Source organism: Urocampus carinirostris, chromosome 2 (assembly GCF_059441175.1).
Source record: "Urocampus carinirostris isolate Australia breed hairy pipefish chromosome 2, RoL_Ucar_1.0, whole genome shotgun sequence".
NCBI lineage: Eukaryota > Metazoa > Chordata > Actinopteri > Syngnathiformes > Syngnathidae > Urocampus > Urocampus carinirostris.
The window spans coordinates 5105557-5127035 of record NC_142350.1 but is presented as its reverse complement, the minus strand read 5'-3'; the positions used below and the strand labels follow the sequence as shown (position 1 = coordinate 5127035).

Here is a 21479-nt window from a genome sequence, read left to right as displayed (position 1 = left end):
CGAGCTTCTCTTTTTTTTAACTTGTAGAACTAAAGGTCATAGACTGGACCCAGCTGGATTTTGAAGGTTCTATGATAAGATGCGGGACAGATGTATCAAACATTCAGAACACTACTTGGAAACATTGCTGGTAAATTACCGAATGAATGATACATTGAAACTCCAACTGAACACAAGAAGTGAATACTTTTCAATTATGTGGATAAGAATGAGATGCATTTATAACAGCTAAATGAATAATGTAATTATCAAAGCAATGGTGGAATGATAAAACTAATAATATCTGAAAAGGTATGCGATAGTAACAACACACTCAGTGACACATTTTATTAATCTTAACACTACTATAAAGTTTTTTTTCCCCCTTGGGACAAAATTATACCCAAAATACTTTACCAGTAATAAAATAATACTCATAGTCATAAATAGTACTGATGATTAGAATTGTATTTGTTTTTGATATCAGAACATTTATAGCTTTCAAAAATCGTCTCCAATCAAAACATTTGGAATACGTAATCATTATATATCTACAGTAGACATGAAATAAAATTCATAAAAAAACATATGCTCAAAAAGGGAGAACAACGTAAAAATCCCACTCCTTTTTCACATTAACAATAATAGTGATGTACAGTATACATTTACACAGCTTCCACAAATATTAAAAATGAAACATTTTCCAAACTAAATATTAAAAAACCTTAAGGGGATGAAATGTCCAAAGTTTAGACATGATATTAAAAATTGGAAGGAAAAAAAAAACATTTTAACGTAAAATCCGTCATACAGTATGTCTCTTTATATATATTTTCTCTATAACATAATGTAAGAGTACACCAAAGAAAAAAGCAGATACGGTTCAATAACTAGCTATGTGTATATTTTTATTCTCTCTAGTTTTTTTAAAACTTATTTTTTTGTCCACATAAACACCGCTATAATTTCCGTCCCACGCACTGAGTTTGCGCAGTGCGAGCCTCCCCCATCTTTATTACGTCACTCGTCGGAGCACCTAATCCCGGAAGTGACTCCGCTGGCTTGTTTTCTCGCGTTCAGTGGTCGCTCGGCGGAGCTCAACTCTCCTGTCCCCCCCCTTGAAATACAAATATATATATATATATATATATATATAACACCCATAAAATGGCAACTTTTATTTCTGTGCCGATGAAAAAGTCTTCGGAAGTGGACTTGGTCAAACCGCTGTCCAAATACGTGACGTCCACTTACCCGGCGGGCGAAGAGCAGGCGGAGTACATCCGAGCCGTGGAGGAACTCAATAAACTGCGGCGGAACGCGCTTGGAAGGCCGCTGGATAAACACGAGAGCTCCCTGGAGTGTTTATTAAGGTAAAACAAAAAATAACTGAGAATTTTTTGTCAGTTGTAAAGAAACATCCTCCATTTTCAACACTGTAATAATTAATCGCCGCACCCAGATGCATTAGCATTGTTAGCTTAGCTGGCTAAGCTAATTTAGCTAATGGCCCATAACTAATATCCGAATCAATCAATAATTTTTTCTGTGGAATAAAACTTTTTTTGTGTATACATACAAAAGAAAAGCGACTTAATATATATTACGGTCGTGTTGACTGCTTGCTGACCTCACGTGACCATAAATTTCACCAGTGGAAAAATTGAGTTCACCTGATTCAGATTACATGGTCAAGTCATGTTTATTTGTGACGCCCTTAATCACAAAGAGTCTCAAAGGGCTGCACAGACCACACATTTTTGCAAACCACAGAGTAATATTACACCATCCCCTGATTTTAAACCTACATGAGGGAAAGGAAAAACTCAAAAATCTCAACATGAGGAAAATGAAGAAACCTTGAGAAGGGACAGCGCATGAGGTAATCCCTCTTCCACGATAACCAGGCTGCAATGCAACATAAACATTTTTTATATAAGATAAAACCGGACTATTCTCTAATGGATAAATAATGATACCTGACGCATACAACTTTGTATCCAAGGGATACAATGATTTATTATTGAATATATGATAATTTAAAATAACATTGTATTTTTCTTAATTCAAAATATAGATCTTAAACAGAATTTTAATGGCATTTCAATTTTAAAAAATACAAATTACTTTTGAAGAAATAAAGCTCGTTCGTATTTTACCTTATTTAAAATGTGTATTTAAAGGCTGATGAAATCATAAATGCAAACACTTTTGAACCAGTTTTATAATTTCTCATTGACTATTTAATTTTATTTCATTCAAAATGGGAAAAACATAAACCTTTCAGTTATTGCTAATGAGATACATTTTATTTCAAAATAAAAGTATTTCACCTTCTCTTAAATAAAGTTTTTTAATTACATATTTTTATCATTTTCAGGATGAACTCATAAAATCATTGTTTTCTTTCAAAAGCACTATATTGTTACATTGTTAAAATCGACATTTTAATTGATTAAGAATAATAAATGTAAGCATTTATTTATATGACTGTATTTTTTTAAACTTTATATTATTGCTAACAATATGTGTATTTATAAATCCAAAATTTAAAAAAAAATCATCCTCTTCAATTAAATAATTAAATTACAAATTTCTAATTTTGGTGTTTTTCTTCAAGATAACAATATCATATCTATGTAAAAAACTTTCAGGAGTATTTGGTTTTTACATAAGCAATATTAATCAAGTAGAAAAGAAACGAGAAAAAGTTGTAATTGCATCAGAAAATAACGGCAATTAGAACATTAACATGTTGTCATCAACACAGCACAGGAAATCATCAACTGCGTTTTGACTAGTCACTGCTTAGTAATTGATGATAGAAGCACAATTGTTCCATAAATAAAGAATACATTTTTGGACATGTCAGTGGGTAAATTTCAGGTTCTAAAAGTATTTACTTCTTTCACTATACTTATCCTCTCACGTGTTATCATTCCTGTCCTACGGCTTAAAAATTCCGGGCTATGTCGTGCGACTTGTTATATGGATTCCTCTGACATGACTTGACAAGCTTATTTTTTAGCTTTAGGGGCTTTTTCTGTCTGTCATTTTTTTATTTGGATTAAAACCTACTTTAGCACAATGGGTATACAAAGTTAAGGAAAGGCTGTAAATGAGTTGCCATTGTGGATTGGGTCAGACTGCACGGTCCACAAAGTCAACTCATTACTGCAGAGTGTACTTTTACTCCTCTATATCACCGTGGCAACAAGAACCAGGAAGTGTGAGGGGCAGATAAGGAGGGTAGAGCATTTGTTTATATCACCATGGCAACCACTGTGCCACTCACTCCAGTTATTGTTTGCTCAGTCACACCTCATCTCACCCTCTCCTCTTTACAAGAAAGCAGAGATTTTATCTTGTTCTATCACAATTGCCGTAACCGCATCCTCAAATCAAATCCGCTCATCTCAATCTATTATCTCTGATTTATTTCCTATTCTTTTATTTGTGCACCGTTTTCGAAATAGTTATTTTTAGGTACATTTGAATAAGTATATAGATTCCAGTTATCAAAAAGTTCGGGTTGTACACATGCAGCTAGCTTTTTCAGCCGCTCTAGATCAGTGTTTTTCAACTAGTGTGCTGTGGAGAATTGTCCAATTTTATTATTGCAAAAAAAGCATGCCATTGGTCACTATATTTGCTTTCTTTTTGCTGGGTAATTCATTCATATCACTAGGTGGCAGCAGATTACTATTTTTCTTTTTATATCTTCAATATCTCCTCATGAAAGAGTACGTGGAAAATATATTTAATAGCTTGCCTTGTTAGATAAAGTTGCACTGTGTAAAAGTTATAAAGTATATCAAATAATGTAAGTCTTTCATACAATATTGTTGATTTTTATTATTTTCTTGTTTTGCTTTAAACATAATTCATAGTTAAATGTGTTGGTTTCACAAGCAGATAACTTTGCTAATTTTAAGCATTGTATTTCAGATAATTTAGAAAAAAAATATAATGAATATCGCAAAACTGCGAAAAACAGGTTTAAATGATGTAAAGTCCTAATTTACAGCAAAATCATTAACAAAAATGAATAACCTTTTTTTACCTCCTTAGTCATGGTGAGAACAAATTATTCAAAAAATATAATGTAAATCTAGATAATGGGGTAATCTAAGCTATGAAAAACAAACGTGGAAGTGAAATGAAAAAAAGTTTCCTTTGGCTCAAAGAAGTTTGAAAAACACTGTTCTAAATTATGATAGAAATATTCATATCTTTATCCCTATTTTTCATGATTTTGCTACTAAATGTTATTGCACTATTGTTCTGATGCACTTACAATGTTGCTTATAGGCCAGTCTACAAGCACTTTCTTGTAAACATTGCCTATCCATGCTGGTACCCTCTTGCTGCTGGTATCTTTTTTTTTTGTTTGTTTTTGTTTTTTGTCTTTTATTACATGATTATCCTGGAATTCCTTGCCTAATTTGGTTAAAATCAGTGACAAGACAAACAATTATAATTGGCAATTTATCACTTAACATAACATAAGCTGATTCCATTTCATAGCTCAACACAAGTCTATAATTGCAATTAAAAATGAAACATAAAATAAAAAATGCCGCGAGTAAGTTAGTATGAATCCTTTATAAGTTTAAACGTCACATTTTCTCTCTGTGCAGATATTACGACCAACTCTGTGCTGTTGAGCCCAAATTCCCTTTCAGTGAAAACCAGGTAATGGATATCTCTTCTTATTCCTCCCCCCTAATCAAACAATTAGTCATTTGTGAGTATGCATTTGCTATCCTTGTTCCTCAGCTCTGCTTAACCTTCACATGGAAAGACGCCTTCGATAAAGGCTCGCTGTTCGGCGGCTCCGTCAAGCTGGGTAAGCCCTTGACCACTATGATCTATCCTTTCTGTAACACAGTAAAAAGATGGAGAGACCTGGTCCAACAGGTCAGACGAGGTGGATTATTCATGTTTTTTGTCTGAACAGCAGGGTGTGTTTGTGTGTTTTATCACTGACACTTGTCAACAATGTATACATTTAGCAAGCAGAAAACTTAATGTTAACGCTAATGTCACATTTCGAAGCGTTGGCCAGCCTGGGATATGAGAAGACGTGCGTCCTGTTTAACGCGGCGGCGCTGGCCAGCCAAATCGCCGCCGAGCAGAATCTGGACAGCGACGAGGGACTTAAAAACGCCGCTAAATATTATCAGGTGATGTCACGGACTCCGCCCAACTTTGTTCAGTGAATACTTTGATACAATTAACTGCATCTATCAACGGGCAGAAAATGTAAATTGCTTGTCTGAAATAAATTACCTTAAAAATAAAATCATTTGCAATCACTAATGTAAATTGATAAATAACTGCCTGGCATATTACTAGCAGCGGATTTTAAATACTTTTATTAAATTATGGACCCAAAAAGGAATTTATGTGCTTTAAAGATTCCTGACTGGTTACGGATTATTCTCAAATTTGGTTTACCGTAATCCCTCGTTTGTTTCAAATTGTATCCGTGGCGGGCGAAATCCGTAATTTAGGAACCTTTTTGGGTTATTATACACTAAAATTATCATACGCTTAAATCAAAGAATGAACCCTTTTCACAGGCTCAAGTATCTGTTTACCAAATACGAGTATTGTATAGAAGTTTTTTCCTTGTTATAAAAATAGGTTCTGTACAGTCAAACAATAATAAGCAAGGGTGACTGTTCGCCCAATCAGAATGCAGAACACAATGCATTATACAAATCTGGGAACTAGAAAAACACTGAAAAGTAAAATGTGTTACTGCATGAGATATCCGTAAATACACATTTTGGTTGCATGTTTCCTTTTAATTGACAGGACAAGAAAATAGTGCCAAGAACACTACTAGCTGATGAGCTTAAATACTTTTGTTAAATCCTCACCCAAAAAAGGAATTTGAGTGCTTCAAACATTTATTTTTGGACAACAAAGTGTGACAGGTGAAGTCAAACTGTTAAGAAGCTAAAATACAAACTATGGTAAGCTCATTGTCCTTTGGCATCTTAGTTTTTCAGAACAAGCGACAACTAAACAGGAGTCGGGGGAACTGATGATTATGATAATGCAACAAACAAGTCACAATTGCATATTTCCCAAAGTAAAACAGCATTAGTAAATCAAATTCTCCTAGCACATTGTTTTTCTCTAGCCACTCAACTTCAGTGATAAGCGTACTGTAGAGTTAGCATGAAAATTTTAGCCAAATTCCAGCTAGCGGCTAAAAACATTGCAGCAATCACGCATAACAATGATGTATGTTGTCAGGGAAATCGAAAATTCAAAATATATATTAAACGACTATATTTATTCAGTGTTAAAGTTTTTCTTTTCACTTCACTTGTTCTTGATTTACATTTTCAAAATGGCTGAATGTTCACACAAGTATTAGTACAATTGGCATGTAACATATTACTGTGAATGCAATTCCCTTTTCTCACGGCAGAGGGCAATTGTAACGCTGAGGAGTCTCATTTCGGCCCCAAATCATCGAATTAGTGATAGTATTGGCAAGCTATCTGCTAGCCTAGATGGTAAGGCGCCCGCTTTGAGACTGGGAGGTCGGTGGTTCGCGCCCCGGCCGAGTCATTCCTAAGACTTAAAAAGTGGTCGGCGGCGCCCTCTGTTGGCTGCGGCTGCATCGGCTCGCTACAACGGGTCAGGTGCAATCGACATTTCGTTCTGTGTACATTGTTACACAGAATGACAATACAAGGAAATTATTATTATTAATTATTAGTCAAGCCATCCAGTCATTCTATTTTTTCCTTGCATGTAATTTTTTTCACAATTTATCGATGCTTTTATTCCAAAGGAGAAGCCCATAAACTTGATTTATAAGTTAAAACAAAAATGTTTTGTTTTATGTTACAGTATATGCATTGCTTCAAGTCAAGTCATTTTTATTTGTATAGCCCTTAATCACAATTAGTCTCTAAGGGCTTCACAAGGTATTACATTTAAGAAGTTTAGGTTATTCGTATGCTATAGAGTAGAAGTGAGTTTAAGCCTAGATTTAAACATTCCTATTCAAATATTGAACAAGATGATAAGATATAGCTTATTGTATTTTCGACACCGACTTCATCGCACGTCATGGGTACACCAACTCACCCCCATGTGACTACACCTCACCTTAAATGTGACTCTTTCAAAACGTCTTTCTGAAGCCTTTATTCGGTTTCTAATTCTGGTACCTTAAAATGTTTGCATCCTTACTAAATGACATTTTGCCTCACAGATGGCCAGCGGCGCCTTTGCCCACATCAAAGACACGGTTCTGTCGGCCCTCAACCGCGAACCCACCATGGACATCGCACCCGAAACAGTGGGAACCCTCAGCGTCATCATGCTGGCCCAGGCCCAGGAGGTTTTCTTCCTCAAAGCTACCACAGGTAAAACCCAATCAAGTAATTTGTCACTAGCGCCCATCAGGAAAACCACAAGCTCAGTGTCTTAATTTGCGCCGGCGTTTTTAATGAGCCTCTAGGGGACGTTTGTCATCACAATAAACAGCTTGGAGCCAGCTTGCGGCCCAGTTATGTCATCGGAGTTGCGCGTGATCGTATTTTCTCAAGACAGTGGCTAGCAGGGGGGATGTAGCAAGAATAGGTTCATTCCGGGACAGATGCGGCAATTAATGAGGCTCTCCTCGTTTTCAGACCGGATGAAAGACGCCATCATCGCCAAGCTTTCCAATCAGGCAGCGGACTTTTACGGCGATGCCTTCAAGCAGTGTCAGTACAAAGACAATCTGCCTAAGGTATGATCAACGTGCTCAGCCTGACCGCTAATGATAGACCAGAACAATTCCAATTGTTTTTTGGGTAAGAATTGGCTCAGTTTACTGCTGTGCTTAGCAAATCCTATGTTAATCAATTTTTCTATGGAAAGGCCGCTTTTATTTATTCTGAGGCCATCTGTGTTTTTTTTCTTCGTACTTATTAGGATTATGGAGTGTTATTTGACAAATTTAAATCAAACGAATATTCTCACATGTAAAAAATACGTTCATATTATTTTCAACAATTTCATACCCAATTTTGTTCATATTTTGTAATGTAACATTTAATGACTCAAAAATTGAAGCCTGCCCTCCATGACTGGAAAGTTCCCTCCATAGCTTAAATCTGTCAATCTAGCAGGACGTTGACAGCCTGGCCAATATTAATTACTTTAATCCCTTACTACTTTGTACTAGGTACCTCAAATATTCCGCGATCCATTATCCCAGATTGTAAATTACTGCGACCAATGGCCGGAGAGCCCATCTTTGTCGGGCTTTGACACTCCTTTTGCCGTTCTATCCACCAAAAAGTGAACTGTACTATTGGAGCCACAATAACAGAAGTATTAAAACGGTGAAGTGGTTTCAGTCGGGTCTTCAGAGCAAACGCATGTTTTAGGTCTACCCACAATACACATCACAACTTTGTAAGGAGATTTTTATTTTGGACCATGGGAAAGGGTACATTTAATGAGTGGTGGGTGGCTCTCGGACAAATGTTTTTCGCCCTGGCTAAAAGCTGTGCCAGGTAATGTGTACGTGGCACGATGTATTGTGTGCAAGAAATATTTAGTTTTTTTTGTTGTTTGTTTCAACTGTGTGGCTTTTTTGCCGGCTTTGTCTTAAATTTGATTTGCAAAGGCATTAAAAAGTCTTTAAAAGTCTTGAATTTACCTAGCCTTAAGCTGCAGAAACCCTGATTGGAATGTGTGACACTGCACTTTTCTAGCCTCTCTGGAAACATTTGTTTTTGGCTATCGCATCACCTTTTTTTAACTGGGTGTTTACCAGCTTTTGATCCATTTAACACAATGTGTTTATTTTTTTAAGCAAATGATAGAGTGATTCTAAAAGGAGCATGTATGTTTGGGCATCTTTGGGTCAGGTTTTGGCACCTCCTGCCAAAGGGTCAACCACTCACGGCTTGTTCTGTTTTCTCTCTCATTGTCTTCCTCTTCTTTCTGTACCCCTCGTAATGATGGCGTGTTCCCTTCCTCCCATCCTCCTTATTTCCTTCGTGTTTTAATTTTTTGCATCCCCTTGGCTGCTTTTGTTGTTTCGAATTGCTTTGGTACCGTGCATGTGTGTGTTTGTCCCGCTCTGTGGTTGCCATCTCCCTGGTCAGTATTTTTACTTTCAGGAAGTGCTGCCAGTGCTGGCGGCCAAGCACTGCATCATGCAGGCTAACGCCGAGCTCCACCAGAGCGTCCTGGCCAAGCAAAAGAAGCATTTTGGCGAGGAGATCGCTCGCTTGCAGGTAGAACGGGCGGCCTCTTTGAAATAAGACATTGTGAAGGATTTGAGTTTCACACTGTGTCTTCGTATCAGCATGCAGCCGAGATGGTGAAGACTGTGGCGGCGCGCTACGATGAGTACGTGAGCGTCAAGGACCTGACTGAGAAGATCAACCGATTGCTTACGGCCGCTAAGAAGGACAATGATTTTATCTACCACGACCGTGTCCCCGAAGTCAAGGACTTAGAGCCCATTGGGAAGGCCACGCTGGTTAAGGCCACCGCCATCGCGCCGCCGCTCAGCCAAAAGTTTGCAGGTACGACATGCACCAGACAATGGGGTTCTCTAGAACAGTTGCTCTCAATTAGTCTCACTTCAGGACCTACAAACCAAAGAACGGACAGAAATGTATTCCTCCAAAAAATGGATTAAAGGAAAGTGCAGTTGAAATCAAAGATGTTTATTTATGAAGAAAAAAATGACCAGCATAACAAAAACAACTGCAAGTTATTCCTTTCTCTTGTTATGAAATCCAAAATACTTCACTTCAGACTCAACATGTGATAACATTCAAAAAGAGGGCATCTATTGAGATGTACATATTCTGTGATTAAGGGCTATACAAAAAACATGACTTGACTATAATTTGAAAACAACTCCCAACTATTTTCTTTTAGCAGAGAAACATACCTCACTGAACCCAAACAATCAACACTGCACTTGGAGAGAAACATGTTTTTCTTCTGTTGCAGTTTTTATCTAAAAACTCAAAATAAATTCAACAAAAAGTGCAATTCAAGCACAGAAAAAGTAAGACACTTTTGTGATGTCCTCAGGTTTTGAAGTCATCTTCTGAAGGTTTTATCTGTGATAGAATGGTGTTTTGCTTTTTTATGTCACTTCGGGAGTGTGAAATTGGGTGGGTGAACTAATATTTGCAGAGCCTTATCACCCTGTTTTTTTCCCCTGAACATTCTTTTGTACTTGCAAAGGCCCGAGACCCACTGAAAACGGGTCCAAGACTCAATTTAGGGTTGCAACCGACTAGTTGAAAAACACTCCTTAGACCTAATGAAAACTGGTCCAAGACCCACTTGAGGGTTGCAACCCACCAGTTGACAAACACTGTCTGAGAACACTCTCCAAATGGATGTCATTGTGATTTTCAGACTTGTTTGAGAAGATGGTTCCTATGGCAGTCCAGCAATCTATGACCTTCTACAACCAGCGCAAATCGGACACGGTCAACAGAATGGTGGGAACCATGCGGGAGGCCACCAACCTCTGCAACGGGTAACAATTCTTATCACAGGGAACACATCACCGGAGACGCCCAGTTTCATAGTCAATGTTCCGTCAGGGTTCTCGCCTCCCTTAATCTGCCTGCTGCTTTGGAGGATCTCTCTGGTGATTCTGTCCCACCATCCATCGCCGAGAAGGCCCGTTCGATTGTGCAGCAGGGGGGGCTGCAGAGCATCGAGAAGCTCATCAAGGACTTGCCTGAGCTGCTCACTCGTAACAGGGAGATTCTGGACGAAGTAAGAAAGGAGGGGAAAGGAAAAATGTGTGAGCATCATTGCAAAGCATTGTTTACATCAGGGGTCTCCAACGTGGTGCCCGAAGGCACCAGGGTGCCCCTAAGGACAGTTGAGGTTCCTGCGGACCTGTTCTGATATATGAAATAGCTCATCAGTACTGGATCATTGTGATTTTCTAGTAAAACGATTTTTTTTTGTTAACAGTCTATTTGACCCTATTTTAAATAATTAACCGCGTAATAACATAGTCACAACATAGTAATAACATGAAATGTCGTTATTTTAGAAATTCAAATGAATAAATCCTAGTTCATGAGAAGTGTATTCATGTATTGATAATATTTTTAAGCAAATGACAGAGGAGAATTAAAATTTATTTATGTATTAAACAAATATATTAGTTCATTTTTTGATATATTTTATAGGAAATACAACAAACTAAATTCCAATTAATTTGGGTCATTTAAAACTGAAGCCTGTGTAAACATGGGAGGTGCAAGAGGCAGTGAAAGAAATGAAAGTGGGGAAGGCGCCTGGGTTCGATGGTTGTACTGCTGAATGCTTGAAAAAAGGTGGCATGGCTATGATTGACTGGTTAGTACGCTTGTTGAATGTATGCTTTTTAAGTGGTGTGGTTACTTTTGATTGGTGTAGTGCATTGTATAAGGCTAAAGGTAATAAGTATTACTGTAGCAATTCAATAGGTATCAGTTTGTTGTCTGTAAGCTGTATGGACGAGTCTTGATTAATAGAGTGAGAGGAAGTACGGATGAGGAGGTGGTGATGGAGGAGCAGAGTGGTTTCAGGAAAGGAAGAGGCTGTGTGGATCAGGCTTGACAGTACAGCAGGTGTGAGAGAAATATTTTCTAAAAGGTAAGGATGTTTATTTGGCTTCCATGGACTTGAAAAAGGCGTATGACAGAGTTGATAGAGAGGGGTTGCGGCAAGTGATGGTAATGTATGGAGTGGGTGGAAAGTTGTTGGAAGCATTGAAGAGTATGAGTATCTATGTTAAGAGGGGACTGTATGAGAGTGTTACTGTGTCGACTGTGTTGGATGGTGCAGACACTTGGATCCTGAACTCAGATTTGAGAAGGAAATTAAATGTTTTTGAGATGAAGTGTTTGAGGAGTATGTTAGAAGTGACATGATTAGATAGATTGAGAAATGAAATTGTGAGAGCCAGAACTGGAGTAGGAGTGGAACTGAGCAAACGTTTGGATAAGAGAGTCATCGGTTGGTTTGGACACATGGAGAGGATGGATGAGGAGCGAATGTTGAAGAGGAGCTACAGAGTAGAAGTAAATGGAAGGAGACCAAGAGGAAGGCCACGATTGACGTGTATGGATGGTGTTATGAGTGCACTGCAAGAAAGTGGTCTCAATGTAGTGGAAGCTCGAGCTCTTGTTGGTGATAGGAATGAGTGGAGAGGTGTTGTAAAAGGATAGTGGGATGTTTAGACATATTCTAAGGGATGGGCAGGGTACCTGTATGATTCGGTAGGGGTAGACCAATGAAAGTTGTCGGGCCCTGCTGTTGAAGAGTGTGTTGTGTCACCCTGACTTGCGTGACATGGCCGCTTTCTTGTGTCCCGTTTTATCTGGAGGGACGAACGCATGACCAACTTGGGTGCTGAGGTGCTTAACTTGTTTGGGCATTTGGGTTGGCCATGGTCCAAACATTTTTGTGTGTTTTTTTTTTTTTTTTTGCTTATTTCCCCCCCCCCCCCCTCTTTTTTAATTTTTGTATTTTTTTGTCTTGCTGTCGGTCACCCCTCTCGAGGGACATGACCAGGGTTGATAGAAATTCCAATCTAGGGGCAAACCAATGCATTTTTCTTTTTCAGCTTACTATCTGGCTAACCTTTTTTTCCGTTTTTTGGGTCAAATGATAAAATTAGCAAACCTATGTGAAAAAGTTTAACTTTTTTTTTTTTTTTTTTTTTTCCATCTTGCTTGACCTAGAAAAATAACTAAATTGGTATTTGAAATTGGGACCCTTGTGGAAGTGGAAGAATATGACGTGTGGAACATGGCTTCATGAAGTTAAGCTTCCGAGTGAAGGGACGATAAAACGCAAGAGTGAAGCAGCGCAGCAAAATGATCTCTACTTCAAATGCACGGCGACAGCTTGTTTGTCATTTTGTATGTATCCTGGCTCGGACAGATCACCGTGACCACGCATGTGCAAATCTTAGAAAGCTGTAATAATGCCAAATGGCGGAAATCCCCAGATCAGGATCTTCATTAAAAAACAGAAAACACTGATCTTTGGGCCAAGGACTGCGCGTCCGTCATCTCCGCCGCCAAGTCGCCATGCACACAAATCTGCAAACAGACGGCGGGATCCACTTGAAACGTGCTTCCAAGTTTGTCATCAAACTGGGAAAACGTCCAGCCTGGGAAATTTTTCCCAAAAAGCAGACGCCACTTTTGGATGCTGGGGAAAAAAGATAAAGCTGTCAAGTGCATTTAAAAAAGTTTTTAGCCGGGTACATGGGCAGAAATCTTCGCGTGAGTCTTGATGGTTTTGAAGAGTCTGTTGTAAATTCCCCATAAACTGGAAGCTTTTTGTATTATTTTCAAGGCGCTGAAAATGCTGGATGACGAGGAGACGACGGACAACGAATTGAGGGCCAAATTCAACCAACGCTGGAACCGCACCTCCTCTGGGGACCTCTACAAGCCTCTTCGCTCAGGTAAGACTGCTGCTTTAAATCTCTTCAAAGGGACATTGATTATTATTTAGCACCGTCTAAAGGTAAAAAGAAAAACTTAACTCATTAAAAGTATGCATTTTATTTTGAATTGTAACCCAAAAAAATAAATAACCTTTATACAAACATCTATTTTTTTTAAATTGGCTGAGAGATTTGTATTTTTGTTGGATCTGGCGATCGGATCTCTCTAAACGCATATTGCTGCGAGCGGGGGCGGTCAGAGCGCACTTTTGTTGGTCCTTATGGTTTTTGGTTTTGTTTGTTGTTGCTTTCGCTGTTATTCCCCCCGAAAATCAGCTGCACTCACATGACAGCGATCCATTGTCCCCAATCCCATATTGCTACAAGTGTGGAATGTGCTGCGTGGGGTGGCTGTTGTAGCGTGCCTAAAAATGAAATGTGATCCATTATGGGTATATCTGAGAGCAGACTGGCGGAGCTTATTTTTTCTTCCATTCGCTAAAGTGTGACATTATGCCTCACCTCTGTGGCGGATTTTTGCATATCCTCTGGTTTTGTGGTCCCCATTAGCCGCGATAAAAAAGGACAACAGTAGAGCTGCAACAACAAATCAATAAAATCAATTATTAAACGCGTTGGCAACGAGTTGCATCATCGAGTTCTGACGTGGCCCTGATGCTTGTAGTACTACTTTGGTCTGACGATGGGTGCCTCAAGACCAACAATGAACATATTCAACTTTTAAACAACACATTCAGCCACACTTTCACCATCCTATCAATCTATATAACGAAGCCATTATCCCCTAGTCCAGGGGTATCCAAACTTTTCAGAAAGCGAGCCAGATTTGATTAGCTGAAAATGTGTGAGGGCCAATCACATTTTCTCGACCATTTTTATTACAGTCCATTTTTAATAGTCTTTAATAAATGTACCTTTTGTGAAAGGTTTGTGGTGCTTAGCGATCAGTGTCACGACCTCGTAGTTTGCTTTTGTTGCATTTTCATTTGACTTGCAGGGTTGTTGTTTCTTTTTTTGTTATTTCTTCCTACCGATGCCAAGGAAGCCTTTAGTGTTACAACTCTTGCTGTTTTTTAATTTCCTTTATTGAATACCCCCCAGCATTCAGTCATTCAGAGACAGTCAGGTAGGTTCTAAACCTACAAAACAATAACATAATTTCTTTTAATTTCAAGTACCAAATAAAAAAGCAATTAAATGATATATACTTTAAAGCAACATTCACTATCCTCACTCCCCACAAACGTTTAACAGAACAACTACAAAATCCATAAATCACTGCACTGCGAAAGCGTGGTCATGCGACTGTACCGAGTCTTAACTATTGCGAATCGCAAAACTCATCTAAAACAGCGATCTCAAAGACTGCTGTATTAAAAGGCTTGAATAAAAAAAAAAACGCATGCTCACAAATATAATAACAGTCAAACTGGACCTTTCAAGAGCAGCAAGACCCAACAGCATAGACTGGTTTCCCCCACCCCCCTCATATGGTGCAATCTCAAGTTTTAACCTTGACATTTCAAGTTTCGGACAAGACCAAAACATATAAGACTGACTGGTTGCATCTGTTTCAAAAGTCTGTCCTTTAGTGTCTATTGTTAAGCTACTATACATACAAATAGACTTTTTTTATTGTTTTGTATTATAGAATGTTCTGTTGCCTTGTGTGCTATTTTTCTTTCAGTCCAAAATTTTTTTATTTTCACAAAGAGGATTTTTTTTAACAAGAGAATTAAAAATGCGATTTATAGATTAATCATAAGAGTAATCGACTGATTAATCGATGATTAAAATAATCGTTAGTTGCAGACCTTGATTACAGTATTCTTTTGGCAGTTGTAGTCATGTGAAAACTGGCATCTTGTCTTTTATTGAATGACCACTTCTTTAGCGGTTCCTTGCAGATTAGGGTTTTTCTTTTAACCCAAAACGGCAAAATAGAAACTTATTTATTGGAGCAAGCAGCCCTCACATTTGACTTCATCACTCTTCTTTGGCAGAGGGCGGCAATTTCCGCAACATCCTGGACAAGGCGGTGCAGGCGGACCAGGTGGTGAAAGACCGCTTCAACGCCCACTGCGTCATGATCGCACTTCTGTGCAAGCCAGAGAGCGAGCTGTGTGCTGCGCTGCCCTCCGCCAACCCCACCAAGACGCTGCAGGGCAGCGAAGTTGTGAACGTATTGCGCTCGCTGCTGGCCCAGCTGGAGCAGGTGAAGCGAGAGCGCGCGGCCCTGGAGTCGGACATCAAGAGCGTCACCTTCGACATGTCCTCCACCTTCCTCACGGCACTCGCCAAGGACGGCGCCATCAACGAGGAGCAATTGTCGGCAAGCCAGCTCGACCAACTCTACAGCGAGCACAACCGCAGCGTGATGGCCAGCCTCCGCCAGCAGGAAGAGCTTCTGGCGCAGATTCAGGTAATGCAAGCGTAGTTGGGAAGCTGTGGCTTGCTGTGCACATAAAGCTTTTCAATGCAGCTCGCCAAACCAAAATGGTTAAAAATATTGATTTAAAGAAAAAAAAAAACCTTTATCCCCATTATCAGAAGCACCGAAGTATTTGTAATATATAAAGCATATTATCTGAGGCGCACTGGATTATATGGCGCATAGAATTAAAACTACGGTAAAGAGCTACCTTATTTATTTGGGAATAATTGTTAAACATTTTACACACATACGATATATTGGTGCACTGATCGATCAGCAGAGTCTCTCGCATACTTCACAATCGATAAATTAGAAAAAAAAGAAAATTGGTCTCTCAGCTTAATTTGTTGAGAAATGCTTGATTCCACTTTGTTTTCTTTAGAGTGATGCCTGTTGGAGTACTTGAGAAATCGCAGATGCCAATACCGATACTGGTAGTACCATAGGTTTCCAATCAAAAGTGATTAATTTAAGGGGCTTGGCTGCACAATGGCATACGGCAAATACTTATGAGTTCTTTGTTTACTTGTGTCCAACAGGTTTAAACACAAGGTATTACTGTATTTGTGCAACAATTAATCAGACAAAAAGTATCTCTGCCCAAAATCGTGAAACAGGAACCCAACCAAGGTTTCAGCGGTGAGTGCGCCAAAACCTAACTACTAGCCCACTAGTGGCAAAGATAAATACAAAAAGGCATTCGATTACATCACATTATCACACTATTTCTACTCACGGTGCCAAAAATTAATGTTAAATAATAGAAATAAACAGTCGTCCTGAAAGATATAGACACAAATGTATTTCTTTGATGATGAATCAGACTTTGCGTTTATTTATATCTTCTAGGACACCATTGCCTAAAGGTAAACAGTTGGAAATCTTTTTATTTTTATTTTAACAGTTTAAAAAGCTTTATTAGCTACAAATTTAAATAATTTTCTTAAGGTATTTCTTTTAGTATGTGGCTATTTTAAAGCAGTTTTAAGGGGTCCGCTCATATGCAGGTTAGGTTTATATGCGATTATATGTGATACTTATAAACAAATATCAAACAACTGTATATATTCATAGATACATCCATAGATTTTTTTCTCTTGCATTGCCAAACTATTAAATCAAATCAACCTCGTGATCAGCTTTTTATTTTCCTCCTGGTTCGGCCCCTCTTGTAGATAATTTAACCCAAAGCGGCCTGCCACTCAAAAAGTTGACCCCCAAAAAGGTGAAAGCGTTAATATTCGCCACACTTGTACTTGTGACTTCTCGTCGTGGGTCTTGAAGCGTATTGCCGTTAAATCTGTCATCATAAACGTGAGCTTCCATTCTACAATTCATCACGTAGTTGATAGAGCATGAAAATAAATGCACGAGAAAGGTGACTTTGATCCACCTCTGTTTTTATGTATTTTTCTTAGACGTCGCATCAAGAGTTTAGCAGCCTGAAGCAGTCCAACACCGAGGCCAACCAGCGGGATGACGTCCTCAAGAAGCTGGCCTCAGCCCACGACAGTTACGTGGAGATCAGCGGCAACCTGCGAGAAGGCACCAAGGTTTTCCTGTCCCTCCCCATCCGTTTTTTCGGGTTACTGTGCAGCCTCCTTCATCCCTTCTCTCCTCCGCAGTTCTACAACGACCTGACTGAGATCCTACTCAAGTTCCAAAACAAGTGTTGCGACATCGTCTTTGCTCGCAAGACGGAGCGTGATGAGCTCCTCAAGTGAGTCGCTACGACATACTTTCAAGGCCATTCCGGTTCTTGATAACTTTTTTTTTTCTTCTTTTTTTATTAGGGAGCTGCAGCTGAGTATCGCCAGTGAGCCCAGCGCCCCCAACTTTAACGTCCCCTCTTACCAGAGTCAACCGCCAGCCACCGCTGGTGGTCCCACCCCTGCTCCCAGGACCATATTTGTAAGCTTGATGCTCTTTAGTCGCTTGCACGTCAGATATCAGGACGATTACGAAAACTTTTTCAAAAGTTGATGCACTCACTTTCTGAGGAAACACTGTACCTAACAAAGCTGATTATTTCTGCCTTCTTTTCCAACAGCCTTTTGCTAAAGTTTGAAGCTATGCATCTCTCTTTTCAACTGGTTTGGTGCACCCCTTTCTCTGAATACCATCATTTACACATCTTGGCTCCTTTTATACTCTTCTTCTTTTTCTCTTGCCTTGTAACCGATAGTTTAAGCCATTTTAGCAAAACAAACCAAGCCACAGAGATTTAACTCATTCAATGCCAGAAGTTAAATATGAAGTGGGGGGGTTAGCCAATTTGACATGTTGGCTCCTTTTTGAAGGCCTACAGCTATATAGCTATATAGGCATATCAAAAGAAAGCGCGTATACTCATCTTTTATTACAAAAATGTATGTTTCTAGCTTTTACTATTGTTTAGTAAACGCTATTTGCAAACTCATAGGTTTCTTGAAAATACTTGTTTCCAAGAAAACCCCTGAGAAAAAGGGCTTTTTGTCAAACGGATAGACGGACAGACCTTTATTGACCTCAGGGGCAAAATTGTTTTCACAGGACCTGCAAGATAAACAAAAAACGAGGACAAATATGAACAATACACAGAACATCACACATGCACATGGCTGAAAGGTGATTACAAACAGTTAAGTGCAACAATAGCAGAAGGGACAAAGCTTTTACTGAAACATACCCGATTCCCCCTTCGAGTTCTGTACCTGCGACCCGGGGGCAACAGGCAGAAGTGACTATATAGCAGATGATCTGAGTCCCGAGTAATTGTCCTGGCCATACATGTGATGGCTCTACTGCTAAGGTGTGAGAGGTCGGTGATGAATATATGTAATGACTGTATATATATATGTAATAACTTGTGAAGCCCTTTGAGACTATTTGTGATTAAGGGCTATACAAATAAAAATGACTTGACTTGACGGTCAGATTCATGTTTTTTGTCGTCTGTACGGGTAATCTTAGTGATTTTGTTTCTGTTGGTAATCGAGAGCACTTTGAAATAACCGAGGCTGCATTAGAGAAGGATGGTTTGAATGATACTTGTGTATAACTAAGAGAAGATGTGGAGTGACAGAGAGAGCACAGAGTTTGCGAAGGATGTGGAGTCTTTGCTGGGAGTGCTTATGGACATCGTTGACATGTTGTTTGAAAGTGAGTTTATTGTCCAATGTGAGTCCTAAATATTTTAAGTGTATATGTTCACTGGTATGTTGTTTATAGTAGTAAGTGCCAGGTCTAGGGAATGTTGTTGGGTGTTCTAGAGTAATTCATTTATCTTGTCTACATTCAGATTAAGAAAGTTGTCAGTGCACTGCATGGTGAAATGGGTGACGGGTTGTAAGTTATGGAGTTACTGTCCTTGAGGGGTGAAAGAATGTCAGTGTCGTCAGAGTATTTTAAGTATATAGGTAGGATAGAGTGAAGAATGAGTTTTTCCAGGCACATCATGATAATGGACTTCCATCACAGCAGCAGAACTACTACCCCCAGCAATAAAATCCCCTGTTATTATCATGATGTGCAATTGGTCTGTAGTGATTCAAGTCAGATGGGCGAGGCTTTTTGGGAACTGGCATTATTATAGAGGTTTTCCAGGCTTTTGAGAATGGATGCGGTCCTGATAGAGTCCTGAAAGATGTAGTGCAGGATTCCTGACAGCTCCAAGGCACATAGTTTCAGCACTCAGGCTTGGATGCCCTCAGGATGCATTTCAAGCAGAACTTTCACTTTGGTGCTTTTTTTGCATTTGTGATACCTCCAATATCTTATCAATGCATTTAATAAAAAAAATAGGTCTGTTACTTGCAAAATAACATTTTATAGCAAGAGCCTATGCATGAACTTTTCAGCGCCTAAAGTTTCTGGTGACGTGATCACACATGGTCACTCAGGGGCCGCCCACAAACTCAATCACCGGATAGAGGAAACAACACAAAGAAGTGGGGGCTCCTCAATGTGTGGACAAAGATCTGATCATAGCCATTCCTGACACATTTAGTTGTGATTTATCATACTGAAATTATTCCCAGAGACTTGGTACTTATTTATTAGCAGAGCCAAAGCCTTTACAGTAGTTTATTAAAATAAAATAGAAAACGTATTTTTCCTTTTTGGCACTTGGGGCCAATGCTTCTGTAAACATATTTTTATGTTATGGCACTGAATAAGTTAATAACACCTTATTTTCTGTACTATGAATATAGCACCTGATTTAATGGCACACTCTCAAAATATTCCTTAAACATTTATCATACAGCATAGCTATGTAACTATGCATTTCTGATTTTGTTTCTAGTTTTTCTGGTCTATAAGAACGACCTGATTACAAGGCACACGTATCAATTTCTGGCAAATATAATGTTTTCTTAGGTGCGCCTTAAAGGCCAGAGAAAATAGTATGTATACATACTATTTTTTGATAGGCAGGCAGATGAGAAGAAAACAGGAGTAGGGGGGAATTTATGATTATGGTGCTGTAGTCCGTGCAATCTAATGCCACAAATAGATACAGTTGTATATATTGAAGTGCACCTTTTAGTCCGGTGTGCCTTATAGTCCAGAACGCACAGTAATAATCATAAATGATGGAACTCTCATCTCTAATATTTTCTAAAACCAAACGATCAGTACCTCACCTGTCTCTGTTTTTGCAGAACCCGGCACCTCCGCCGACCCCTCAGACCCCCCAGCAGGGCCCAGCCAAATCCCAGCCTCCCGCTCGGCCCCCACCACCTGTGTTGACTCCCCCTGTCTTGACTCCGCAGGCCGCCCCAGCAGCCACACCCCCAGCTAGCGCTTCTATCAACAACCCGCCACCAGTGGCGCCACCCTCCGCAGCGCAGGGACCCCCTTACCCGGCCTACCAGGGCTACCCGCAGTAAGTTCTCCTTGATCGACCCCTCCTCCTTGTTTTTTTTTGCCCCCTTAAGACTGGCGTTTCCTCTTAGGTACTTCCAGATGCCGATGGGCTACAACCCGTACGCTTACGGCCAGTACAACGTGCCCTACATGCCCTACCAGGCGGCCCCCGGTCAGCCTGGCTACCCAGTTGCCCCCCCGACGGCACAGGGCTACCCGGGCTACCCCCAGCAGCCCTCACAGCAGCAGAACTACTACCCCCAGCAATAAAATCCCCTGTTATCCCCGGCAATAGCGGCTTACACTGTACTCCTCCGTTTCAGGAACTTTTTCTACATATTTTCTTTTCCTCCGAGCACTTTTCCTGACTCGCTTTGATTGACTTGCTAACCCGACTGCGCTGGAGGACTCTCGGGCGAGGCTTTGTGTACACACCCACAAGATTCTCTTTTCTTTATCAGCTTTTTTTGTAATTAATCCGTAGCCACCTTGCACATGCCGTTTTTGTTGTTGTTTTCTAATCCCTCTCAAATGCAGGCAACATTAACGTTGTTAGCCTTCACCTACAAGCTGTATCACCCGAGAGGGGGCACTGTTATTATTCGAGATGAATATATGTATAAATCAATATGACTGGCTCACTGAGGGAAAGTCCTGGTCTTTGAATGAGGAAAAAAACGTACATGCAAATTTGATTGGTTGGTTTAAGATACCACATGGTGGCAGTGTTTTCAA

At 39.6% G+C, this 21479-nt stretch overlaps 1 protein-coding gene across 3 annotated transcripts; it reads left to right on the top strand.

Moving 5' to 3' along the window:
• Positions 1-1003: 1003 nt before the first annotated feature.
• pdcd6ip (programmed cell death 6 interacting protein) lies at positions 1004-21389 on the top strand. 3 transcript variants are annotated; one of them, XM_088328493.1, is made up of 17 exons: positions 1004-1352; positions 4620-4674; positions 4759-4828; positions 5038-5165; positions 7223-7376; positions 7644-7744; positions 9114-9245; positions 9317-9539; positions 10393-10516; positions 10584-10761; positions 13348-13459; positions 15466-15884; positions 17315-17449; positions 17522-17616; positions 17690-17807; positions 20651-20763; positions 20834-21389. In XM_088328493.1, exons 1-17 carry the CDS (start codon positions 1147-1149, stop codon positions 21012-21014), a joined length of 2544 nt encoding a protein of 847 aa, XP_088184619.1. In that variant the 5' UTR covers positions 1004-1146; the 3' UTR covers positions 21015-21389. The 3 variants fall into 3 exon arrangements, with proteins under 3 accessions (XP_088184619.1, XP_088184617.1, XP_088184618.1); XM_088328491.1 differs by having other exon boundaries at positions 20540-20763; XM_088328492.1 differs by having other exon boundaries at positions 1005-1352; positions 9129-9245; positions 20540-20763.
• The last annotated feature ends 90 nt before the right edge of the window (positions 21390-21479 follow it).

Excerpts from the sequence above, each read along its gene's own strand:
- pdcd6ip (XM_088328491.1), top strand. The coding sequence starts at position 1,147 with ATGGCAACTTTTATTTCTGTGCCGATGAAAAAGTCTTCGGAAGTGGAC. Across the intron at positions 10,762-13,347 it reads ACAGGGAGATTCTGGACGAA|GCGCTGAAAATGCTGGATGA; the intron begins GTAAGAAAGGAG and ends ATTATTTTCAAG. Across the intron at positions 17,808-20,539 it reads CTGCTCCCAGGACCATATTT|AACCCGGCACCTCCGCCGAC; the intron begins GTAAGCTTGATG and ends CTGTTTTTGCAG.